Genomic DNA, 12,136 nt, shown 5'->3' on the forward strand with positions numbered 1-12,136 from the left:
AGACCTTGAAATACATCCACAGGTACACCTCCAATTGACTCAAATGATGTCATTTAGCCTATCAGAAGCTTCTAAAGCCATGACATAATTTTCTGGAACTTTCCAAGCTGTTTAAAGGCACAGTCAACTTACTGTATGTAAACTTCTGATCCACTGGTATTGTGATACAGTGAATTATAAGTGAAATAATCAGCCTGTAAACAATTGTTGGAAAAATTACTTGTGTCATGCACAAAGTAGATGTCCTAACCGACTTGCCAAAACTATAGTTTGTTAACAAGACATTTGTGGAGTGGTTGAAAAGCGAGTTTTAATGACTCCAACCAAAGTGTATGTAAACTTCCGACTTCAACTGTAGTGGGATGAACTAGTAAGGGTGCATTTGAAATGGCAAGTGACAGGCAGGCTTATGTGGAATGGGGAACTTTGACTAGTGGAATGGGGAAAAGAATGGTCAGTTAGACTACATGAAGGGAATATTATTGAAGTTGCATGGACGGCACTCACGTGTGGAAGCCTGGGCGACCTTGAGAACCTTGTCAGGCCCTGTGAAAAGAGTAATACAACAGGAATGATTGTAAATAAGGAAGACAAATTTAAAAAATTCATAGTTTGACATTTTTATCGATTTGCACACACACACTTTAATACATCCTTTATGCATTCAGGTAGTCCACTTTTCCAAATCCTCCTTTCGGGGATATATTTTGTCTTATAAAATCACATGAACCTGTTTCCTAAGCCTCCATGTTATTTCTTTGATCATTATCTGAATGTTGCTAGGGATGGCATCTTTGCCACGCAGACTGAATCTGTTAATTGGTCCTGCATTGGATGACAGCTGGATTCCAGAGAGAGTTCTTCTCTCTTCTGCCATGGAGGGAAATTGCCAGCAATGTATCGCAATTACGGGCTGCAACTATGACACTTTACACCGTGAAACTTTAATTTTGTCGAAGCCTAGCTTCATATATTCTGAATACATGTTTTCTCTCTGACAGTACGGTTTATTGTATGTACAATATACACCAGCATAATCCTTGCTTTCTCTTTGATCATAACACACGGCACAGGGAGCTCAGGATAGTGACAGTAAGCCTCCTTAGAGAAAATACAAGTTTCTCCCTTACTGCCAATAAAAATAAATGCAATAAACAGGCTTCCTTTCTTAGATTTTTTTCAGTGACAACATCGAGTCTTTGGTAACAATATTGAACAGTGTATATAATATAGGTGAGCTATTACTGGATAAAGAAGGGCTCATCTTTCACACTGGGGGAAAAGTTTTCCAAAGGGACACAGCCTCCCTGAAGCTAATGGGAATGTCATTACTGACATTAATTGTTATCAATTAATGGGGAAACTTATGCATTTCAAGTCCTGCCAGTGGCCCACATAGCAAATAGATTTAGAGAGAGTTCAATCAAATATTGTTATCCTTTAAATCAAAAGAGAGTGTGGTGACTCTCTGTAGGGTGTGTGTGTGTGTGTGGTGTGTGTGTGTGTGTGTGTGTGTGTGTGTGTGTGTGTGTGTGTGTGTGTGTGTGTGTGTGTGTGTGTGTGTGTGTCTGCGCATGCCGTGCGTATGTCAAAAAAGTGCTATGAGAAAGTGATAGGGGATATTGTCTGTGAGTGTTTGTGTGTGTGGACAGTGGAGAGGGGCCCGGCTACCAGTGTGGAAGTTAAGTATCTATAACAGAGTTTTATAACTGCTTATGAGTATACTATGGACTCTTGTAGTCAGTGTAGTACGATTATAAGGCATTATAAAGGACATTGTAATAAGCATTATACCCTTTACTAAAGTGTTATCCAGATTTTCAGCACTGAGTTCTCCTTCAGTCTGTGCTAGGTTGAAGCCTGGCCTCACGCCAGAGCCCACTTCGAACAGATGGTGAGAGGGAACTAGAGCATTGCTCAGACCCAAAACCTGATTACAAACCACTTTGCGGGCCTGCAATTCAACGCACAGTGTTGAAGACAGACAGTGCAAGGCTGCCAAATGAATGAGAAACAAATATCATTTCAATTCAACCAAATGCCTTCATTTAATTTCTTCTTGTGCGCCATGCTCAAATTGCCCTCCCCGAAAACACAAAGAATACATTTTAATCCAAACCGAACGCTTAAACAAATGTAATATCAACGTCGCTCAAATCTCGTTTCTGAAGACATGAAAGGAAATGAGATGAAATGCATGCAACGTGACGAGAGGAAAAAAACGCTCAAATAATCCAAAAGATGACAAGGCGGCGATATAAAGACTTTGTAAAAATGACACGCCTTTGACTGATGAAAGCTTAGCTAGTAGCTATTTCTTCACGTCTGTCCTTTGATTCGCCATGTTGTCAAACCACAAGGGGTTTACAAAACTCCATTCCCTTCTATTGTTTGGAAGAGATTGAGGGGAGTCTGTGAGCTGATGCCAGCATAAGGACTACATACCACAGTCATAACTCAAACCTACTGCATTTATGTAGTACAGACACATTTAGTAAATACTTATGTTAACAACTGCAAGACATGGTAAAAATATAAAGCATTTCTGAAATTCTTATGAACAGTTTATGAAGGTGGCATGTATGGTTTATGAATGTCTTATGAAGTCCTAATGTAGGTAACCTTCAAGTAAAGCACCAGACTTTCCTCTGTTTACAGCCTTTCCAAAGTAATCACACACTAAATACATTTTGTTGTTGTTGTTGCTTTGTGTGAATTAAGCAACTGTCACTTGTTCTGGGGTAATGACCGCTGTGGGTAGAACATGCCCTTAGGCACAGATCTAGGATCAGCATCTCTCCCCAACCCATAACCTTAAACATTAGCGGAGAAAACCACAAACCTGATGTTAGATTAGCATCTAGGGACAAGTTTATCCCACTCTGTTATATGTAGAGCGGGGCTAGGATATGCGTAACAGTAGCACTGACAAATAGAATTGCCATGACAATAAAGTCACCGAGTTTGATTGGTCAAGAGAGGATTGATCAGTTGTGCAGAAGGAACGTCAAGGAGAGTGACAATGACATGAGGCATTTTAGTGTAAAAACAGCCTATGTAATGGTTTGCTTTATTCACCTCTAAAAATGTTGTATAAGCGATTTTACATGAGCATAGCATCAACTTCTTTCATTCAAATGTTTTTAGAGTTTTGGTAGAGGTTGATGTGGAGATGTGTGTGTCTCACCTCTGCCTCGCTGCCCTCTCTCAGGTTGTATGTGAGGTTGTGGAGGATATCTGCGGTGAACAGGCTGGCGTACTCCGGGTAGAACTCCAGCACCTCCCTTAGAGCCCGCACACTGATGTACTGCAGGTCGCAGTAGGTCAGCGCCTTCACGTCCGCATTAGTCTTGATCACGTGATCCGTCCCCGGCAGGTCGGAGCCAATCAGATCCCCCTTCCCTGTAACCAACCAGTCAGCAACATACAGTATGGCACGTGTTGGTGCTGCTGAGGAGTCATTGGCCCTGTCCAGAAAACCCCCTAGACTCTACCCCATAGGTACTTGTGGAAATCTCCTCTAGTACCCCCAGCCAATTCTAGTACCCCCAGCCAATTCTAGTACCCCCAGCTAGTTCTAGTACCCCCAGCCAGTTCTAGTACCCCAGCCAGTTCTAGTACCCCCAGACAGTTCTAGTACCCCCAGACAGTTCTAGTACCCCCAGACAGTTCTAGTACCCCCAGACAGTTCTAGTACCCCCAGACAGTTCTAGTACCCCCAGACAGTTCTAGTACCCCCAGACAGTTCTAGTACCACCGGCCAGTTCTAGTACACCCAGACAGTTTGAGTACCACCGGCCAGTTTGAGTACCTCCAGCCAGTTCTAGTACCCCCAGCCAGTTCTAGTACCCCCAGCCAGTTTGAGTACCCCAGCCAGTTTGAGTACCCCAGCCAGTTTGAGTACCCCCAGCCAGTTCTAGTACTCCCAGACAGTTCTAGTACCCCCAGACAGTTCTAGTACCCCCAGACAGTTATAGTACCCCCAGACAGTTATAGTACCCCCAGACAGTTATAGTACCCCCAGACAGTTATAGTACCCCCAGACAGTTCTACTTTCTTGAACAAATCCAGTACTAGCACACGTTATTCAACTAATAAAGGACTTGATGAGCAGTTAACCAGTCGAATCAGCTGTGCTAAAAGAATAGATCAAATGAGTGGATCCGGGTACTCGAGGAGGGGTTAAGGAAACTCTGGTATAAGAAAGGTGATGAAAGTCCTATCAAGCCCATCAAATGTTTATCATATTTCATCCCCACTAGTCTCTCTTCAGAGTAGGGTAAAGTTGCCCCTAGACTGATCTTTGGTCAGTTTAGCATTTTCCCCACTAATGGTTAAGGTTTGAATTGGGGGAAGGGAAGCTGATCCTAGATCTGTACCATCGGGGAACTTCACCCTCTCTCTTCAATCCCACATATGACCTACAGATGACAATGACCTTTGACCCCTATACTAACCTAGGATGGCCAGCACCATGCTGTCCTTGAGCACCTCCAGGGAACCCGAGCAGACAAAGTAGTTAGCGTGGAGCGCGTCGCCCTGCCGGATCAAGTACTCGCCCGGGGCGCAGAACGAGGTCTTGATGTGGAGGGAGAGCGAGCGCAGACAGCCACGGCTGGCCCCCTCGAACACGGGCAGCTGCAGGATGTCCTTGTTCAGGTGCATGGCAATGTCGGCCCGCAGCTCGTCCGGGAAGTCGTGCAAGAGCTAGAACAGAGAGAAAGAGGACGAGAGAGAGATAGAGGGAGGGAGGAGTGAGGGAGAGAGAGGGAAAGCCAGCGGGAAAGAGAGAGAGAGAGAGAGCACTTGACCAATGTAAAAAGGACCATGTCAACTTGTCAATATGGCTACCATATAGTGTGTTGTAATAGAGTAGTGGCTGGAGGGTACACACTTAAAGTTGTCAAATGTATTTTAATGTAAAAAATATATATATATTATATTGTATATTACTGTCTTAATTTTTGCTGCACCCCAGGAAGTGTAGCTGCTGCCTTGGCAGGAGCTAATGGGGATCCATAATAAATGCAAAACACAATAAGATAGCGTAAAGCGGAAATGGATCCGTGTGTTTTATGCATCGTTCTGTTGTTGTATTGTGGTTGCATTATGGTCGTATGGCCTTACCTCGTTGGCATCGATGCCATTGTTAACGGACCAGGTGGTCTGGAAGTACTCCAGCATTCGCTGTTTGAGCTGCTGGGGCAGACGGTGAACCCTGATGAAGTCCTTCAAGTCCTTCATGCGCGTGTGGTAGAGGGAGCGCCGGGAGTACATCCGCTGGATGATGGCCGTCACGTTACCAAATACCACCGCATGCATCAGGGCTGGGTGTGGGGGAGAGAACAGAAGAGAAGAGAAAAGGAAAGGAGAGGAGATGCAGAGGAACAAGACACATTTGAAATCCCCATAGCCACAGTACAACTTACAAATGAAAAGACGGCAAATTGCATCCAAACTTTGGGCCTGGAATGCCCGCTTGCCCGGGTGGCAGCGCCAAACCAGGGTGCCATACTCACCCCCTATGAGCATAGTGCAGATAGAGAAGATCTTCTCGGCGTCAGTGTTGGCACACACGTTGCCGAAGCCCACGCTGGTGAGGCTACTGAGGGTGAAGTAGAGGGCAGCGATATAGGAGCTGCGTACTGAGGGTCCGCCCAGTGTGCTGTTGGCGTATGGAGTCTCCAAACGCTTGCCCAGCTCATGGAGCCAACCTGGAGGGTAGGGGGTGTAGGGGTGAGACCAGGTCAGAAGGTCAGCATTCATATAACTCCAAGCCACGCTTACTTGTATAACTTTGGGGTTAATTTTTATGAATCAACATTGAGAATTCAGACAGGTTGTGCTGGAAGAAAACTGGGCTGGGGAGAGAGAGAACATAATTTTTGGTGAACAAATATTTCATTTTGTCGACATTTATAAAACAAATTGTTGTGGAAATCTGTTACAGCTCAGGTCGACTACAAAACCCGCAATGCACTCTCTCTTGGCTGGCTGGCTAGCTAGTTAGCTAGCAAACTTAGCTACACACAATAATACTAAAGTTAAAATCAGCATGTGAAGTATCTAGCGAGCTGTAAAGTCCCCTAAACAAACTGCACTATCAATTTAAGAGTATATCTCACCGAGTTCAACTTGCCAGAGCGAGTGCAGAGTATGTCGCTATTGCAACAATGGCCCTTTCTCACATTTCCCAAAGACACAAGGCACATTGTGAGATTGTACTTGAAGGAGAAGCTGAGTTGAATAATTTGGTCCACTTTTTAAATTGAGCACATCTAAGTGAAATATCTACTTAGTCATGACGATATAAACGGATGGATGTGTTCTAGACAAGCATGCCCATACCATCTATTGGCTGATTTGGCAATCTGGAGTGCAGGTAATTGTTATAAAAGCATTATGTAATGTGATAGTGTGTTATCCCCTATCTCCAGTGACGAGAACCATGTAGTATGACGCTTTCCGACACAAGTTCCCGGATTTCACATACGGACCACTTAGAAGTTAAATCACGGGGAGCATTTTTATTTGAACCACTGAACATAGGCTTCCAACAAATTGATAGGAGTTCCATGATTTTTATTTCTGGGGGTGGATCATGCCTTTAAGAGCGATGTTCTGGGTGCGCAAGAGGAGACACTTCTACTCTAATACTGTCAAATAAATGCTGCTTGTATCGTTAGAGAGCAAGCGTGAACATCTTCTGTTGCAGTACACTGCCTATGTCACTGTTCAGGTGGTCTGTCGTCAAAGACTTGGAGTGATGGGGGCGTTGGCAAGGCACTCGCTGGTTGCCACCCCTGCCAGGGCACACCAAGAGTCAGGAAGCTGGCATGGACTTAAGGGAGCTGGTGGAATGAGGTTGTGTCCTCCAGGGATAAATAAGGCCCAGTATTGCTTTCCTTTGACGCACACTTGAACACATGCACACACACACACATTTGGGGCTGGAGACTTAAATTTGGTGCATCTATCGAGTATGATCAATGTGTGGGTGCGCATTGTGTGCATGCACACACGTGAATATGTCTGTACACCCCAGGCCCTAGTATTTGTGTGTGTCTCCCCTCTCACCCACCCACCCACCCACCCACACGGCCCTCACCTTCCTCACTCAGCCAGCCAGACTCACCTATGTCCCAGGTGTCTGGGTCGTTGTTCTCCATCTCCTTGCGTCCGATGATGTACCAGATGCAGGCCATCCAGTGGGCCAGCAGGGCGAACATGGACATGAGCAGGGTGAGCACCATGGCACTGTACTGGGAGTAACGGTCCAGCTTCTGGAGAAGCCTCAACAGCCGCAGCAAGCGAACCGTCTTCAGCAGGTGGACCAGGGAGGTCTGGGACCAAGAGGACAGAGAGAACAAAGATAAGAACAGATTTTTCTTCTTTTTTTTTAAGATTCATTTTGAGAGAGTGGAGTAAGTTGTGTAGATCAAAAAAATAAATAATTATAATAATAATAATTGTGTAGATGCACATTTGTGGCCTGCCGGAGGTCATTTTGCAGGGCTCTGGCAGTGCTCCTCCTTGCACAAAGTCGGAGGTAGCGGTCCTGCTGCTGGGTTGTTGCCCTCCTACGGCCTCCTCCACGTCTCCTGATGTACTGGCCTGTCTCCTGGTAGTGCCTCCATGCTCTGGACACTACGCTGACATACACAGCAAACCTTTTTGCCACAGCTCGCATTGATGTGCCATCCTGGATGAGCTGCACTACCTGAGCCACTTGTGTGGGTTGTAGACTCCGTCTCATGCTACCACTAGAGTGAAAGCACCGCCAGCATTCAAAAGTGACCAAAACATCAGCCAGGAAGCATAGGAACTGAGAAGTGGTCTGTGGTCACCACCTGCAGAATCACTCCTTTATTGGGGGTGTCTTGCTAATTGCCTATAATTTCCACCTTTTGTCTATTCCATTTGCACAACAGCATGTGAAATGTATTGTCAATCAGTGTTGCTTCCTAAGTGGACAGTTTGATTTCACAGAAGTGTGATTGACTTGGAGTTACATTGTGTTGTTTAAGTGTTCCCTTTATTTTTTTGAGCAGTGTACATTGGCACCCTTGCACTTTACAATGGAGTGCAATGGAGCCGAATGTTTTGTTTTCGAACCTGGTTGAATGGCTATTTCTACCCTGTAGCAGTGGCGAACCGTCATTTAGGGCAGGAGCCCCACCTGTTTTGAGCCCCACATTTCTAGCAAATAAAATACATTTCTATAAATAAATAACAAATGTTGTGACTTGCCTGTTTTGCATGTTATTTTGGCTTTAATATGTGTCACATCAGTTTCCAAACAATGTAAAAAAATATATATATATCATCTGAGTTAATAAAGCCACATACACACATGGTCTTTTTTTGTTTTCCAAAGTAAGGCAGCTCCAAAATGCAGGTGTTTCAGCCTAGCTCAGTGCTTTCTGTGGTGGGGCGAGCCAGCAAAAAATAGGAGCATTGCGCCGTGATTGGCTCAGTGTTCTGTCACTCATGGGGACACTACGTCATCGCCAAGTTTAAGTCCTTAGTAAGGGTAGACATCCAAGCTTCAGCCCATTGGGTCCTGTCATAGAGTTATATTACAAGTGCCCTTCCAAGAAGGCTCAAGGTCATTGGCCACAGAATAAATGACGTCAAATCACGTTATGTGTACAGTAGCTTTGATTGGACTGATCATGTCAACATCTTACTTTCAAAGTCTTAGCTAGCAGTCATCATCATGAATCAAGTCGACAATCTACTGGCAAATCCTTTTTCATCCTTGTCATATGGAGAGAAATAATGAAGATAAATTATAGATAAACTATCGGTGCTCATCGGCCATTGGACATAAAGATTACACAACAAGTTGGAAATCGCAAATTCAACAATGAGTCGTTTGGAAGGAATCAGTAGCTAACTGCAAGCATTGCAAAGCAACCAGTATCCTGCTATTCAATGGAGTGGCTGTGTCTTTTTTGTCAGAGTTCCCACTATAAATCCAGAGAATGCCAGACTTTGATGACAAAGTTTGATTAAAACATTTGCCCACAAAGGACTGCCTCACCACCTTCAGTGAGCACATCACAAGCCAAGGTAAATCCAAAAATGTCTTGTATGCTGCTGCATAAATTATGCAATATGCAAGGGAGATATGTATACTGTAGCTAAGAAAGTAATACTAAGTGTATGTTGTGTAGTAAGCTGATAGTAGCCCATGTGCCTCACCCTAATGATTTGGTCTATTTTCACCTCTTAATATCGCCTACCGTTACTATTCTGATGGTGGTGGTGCTGCACATGTAGCCTATAACCTGTTTATGAGAAATCTCATCATCTAATATTGTAAGAGGTTTCATTGTCTGCTTATATGCCCCCTTTCTTTATCCTACGGGTCTGACCTGGTGTACAGGGGAAATACTGTAAGAGCAGCCCATGTTCTGCATTCTGTTGCTGTACATTTCAAAAGTGCTGAACACATAGTTATACTGACTACGTCCGTCTTACTCCAGCTCGCTCATTAATGTCTTCATCGAAATTACGGAATGCCTCTTCTCTGCTCATCGTTGCCTTATGCCATAGTTTGTACATCTCAATTATCAGTAGCAACCACATTTGTTTAAGCAAGTCAGCCATATCAGCTATGTTTTAAAAAAAAGGCAGTAAGTGTGGCTGAATGAATTGTTTTGCTGCCAGACAAGGCTCCGCTGATAGCCAGGTGTGGCGGTGGTAAGGATTCACTCCATGGTGCTGAAAGGAAAGCTCTGCTGTTGAGACAGCTTTATGTGTGCACCACTTGTCGCCGTTATAGTGCAATTAATGTATTGTTTAGTGTTGTGTAGTGTCTTTGCTGGCATGCTTACATGCTAAAATCTCCACTGCCCTGTAGGCACCTGCAACTTACCAAAGGTATTATAAATTACACTTGCTGAGAATCACTTGCCTCCAACCAAATTAATTAGAATTTATCCAGGCCATTTTTTTATTCTTTGAAGTGAATTTGTATGTGTATAGGTACAGTAGAGTGTATGTGAATATACGACCTCATATACCCACCACAGTGATGTTGAAGGCATAGAGCAGGTCAAAGGGCAGTGCAGCCACCAGGTCGACAAAGAACCAGGTGGTGGCGTAGTGGATGCAAATGGAGCGTGCCTCGTACACCACCTGACCCGACGTGCTCACAAAGGATGTTCGGAAGTTCAGGATGATGTCTGTGTACGGAGTGGGTATGAAATAAGTGATAAGGTTCCAAAATAGCTAAATGTTTGCTTAGTGATGACAGAAATGTTTCAGTCATGGTAGCGTAGTGGTCACCCAACCCTTGGGGAAAACCCTGTGAATGCTTTTGCTCCAGCCCTGCACTACAGCACCTAATTCAACGTATATCTCACCAAGAGGTGTTGTCGTTTCTGGCTGGAGAAAAAGACTGCACACCCAAGTTTTTCAGGACCAGCATCCGACCTGGGTTCAAATACTATTCAGGTATTTCAAATAATTTCACATTCAATTCGTAGTAAGTATTTGGATATTTTTTCAAAATAGTTGAATATTGGAAATACACTTGGAAAGTATTAGTATGTATTTGAAAATACTAAAATACAGAGACAAGGATATTTCCAAATACACATATTTCAATATTCCATGCATTTGAACCCAGGTCTGTTTGGTCCTATGGTATTTGAAATATACTTGGAAACAATTGTTGAAAATAGTTTCAAATATTATTTATAGGAAATCATTTGAGAATACTTTCAAATACTTCAAATAGAAGTAATTCAGCCAAATCATTTGAAAATAATTAAATACAGAGAAAATAAGTATTTAAAATACAAATACTTAAATAAGAATGTATTTGAACCAAGGTCTTAGTCTGACCAGGACACATACTATCTATCTTGGAAATGTATCTACTACAGGAGAAACACTGGATCAGATGTAATTACTGGACATAACAGTTAATACAGTTAAGACTAAGAGAACAGCAAACCATAATTAAGCCAAATCCTGACGTGATTATTTCCAATCTCTTGCCTCCTATTCCCTAGATCCCAGATATCCTACCGCCTATAGAATATCTCCATGGTGATGTCGTTGATGTTGGTGGAGCAGGTGGCCGCTTTCAGCTCCTATTTCCTATCCCTTATATCCTACAACTTACCTCCTTATATCCTTTCACCTTATTTCATAAGAACATCTCCATGACAGTGTGGTTTTTGATGGAGAAGCATCCAATGTCCTATTCCTTATCTCCTACAACCTTCCCATCTCCTATACCTTTCCTTTCTTTTCCCTTACACCCTTACTTCCTCACCCAGGTTGAAGAGCATTTCCTCAACAATGTCGTTAACACTGATGTCACGTCCCATTTCATATTCCTTACTTCCTATTTCCTACAACCTACCTCCTACCTCCTATTCCCTTACTCCGCCCATCTCCTCACCCAGGATAAAGAGCATCTCCACGGCGATGTCGCTGACGATGGTGGCGCGGGCGGCCGTGTCCAGCTCGTCGTAAGGCGTGAAGCAGACGTTGTAGGGCACGGTGACCGCCACATAGAAGGTGGCCAGGAGGATCATCCAGTCCCATAATGCCTTGGATACGCTGTAGTGAAGCAGGATGAAGCGGGACTTCTGCACCGCCGCTACCTTATACTCCGGGAGGGACGAGGGCTTCTCAAACATGTTCTGGTAGAGGGAGAGAGAGAGAGAGAGATGTGTTGGTAGAATGATTAAAGGATGAATGGGATTGTGTGTGAAGTGAGGTGTTGAATAAGCTCTTGTCCAAAACAGTCACCCACTTGGGCCAGTTTCTCAAGTTCCTCGGTTTCTCATTGTTTCTGCTACACATCATGAATACAAAAGGTATCACATTTGTCCATCAGTGCCCTATCAAAAAACTAGGTCCTCCGATCAAGATGACTTCCTGTGAGGGAGGAAGTGAGGCGACGATGAAGGGGAAACGACCAACTACGCCACACTGAGCATCAAAATTACATGCATGATTTCAACTCTTCCTTCAACATCCCCTCATCCAAAAGTCATCAGCTATTTCTCGCCCAAGTGTATTTCTCAACTTTTCTCATCTCATTAAAGACAAATGAAAGTGCCGAATCGACTGAACTTCGCCATAAAAATTTGAAATAGCACTTATTCAT

General features: G+C 43.9%; 1 protein-coding gene across 1 annotated transcript in view; it reads right to left on the reverse strand.

Annotated features, from left to right (window-relative positions):
- The window catches only part of kcnh4b (potassium voltage-gated channel, subfamily H (eag-related), member 4b), a 64,726-nt gene that overhangs the window by 15,740 nt on the left and 36,850 nt on the right, over nucleotides 1-12,136 (reverse strand). The window contains exons 5-12 of the mRNA XM_055922745.1: nucleotides 11,423-11,666; nucleotides 10,036-10,193; nucleotides 7,136-7,343; nucleotides 5,520-5,714; nucleotides 5,128-5,327; nucleotides 4,458-4,707; nucleotides 3,188-3,402; nucleotides 508-546 (exon numbers count right to left, since the gene is read on the reverse strand). Of these exons, the coding sequence (XP_055778720.1) occupies nucleotides 508-546; nucleotides 3,188-3,402; nucleotides 4,458-4,707; nucleotides 5,128-5,327; nucleotides 5,520-5,714; nucleotides 7,136-7,343; nucleotides 10,036-10,193; nucleotides 11,423-11,666 (1,509 nt within the window). The remainder of the gene's footprint in view (nucleotides 1-507; nucleotides 547-3,187; nucleotides 3,403-4,457; nucleotides 4,708-5,127; nucleotides 5,328-5,519; nucleotides 5,715-7,135; nucleotides 7,344-10,035; nucleotides 10,194-11,422; nucleotides 11,667-12,136) is intronic.

The sequence above is a fragment of the Salvelinus fontinalis genome, chromosome 1 (genome assembly GCF_029448725.1).
Source record: "Salvelinus fontinalis isolate EN_2023a chromosome 1, ASM2944872v1, whole genome shotgun sequence".
NCBI classification, from domain to species: domain Eukaryota; kingdom Metazoa; phylum Chordata; class Actinopteri; order Salmoniformes; family Salmonidae; genus Salvelinus; species Salvelinus fontinalis.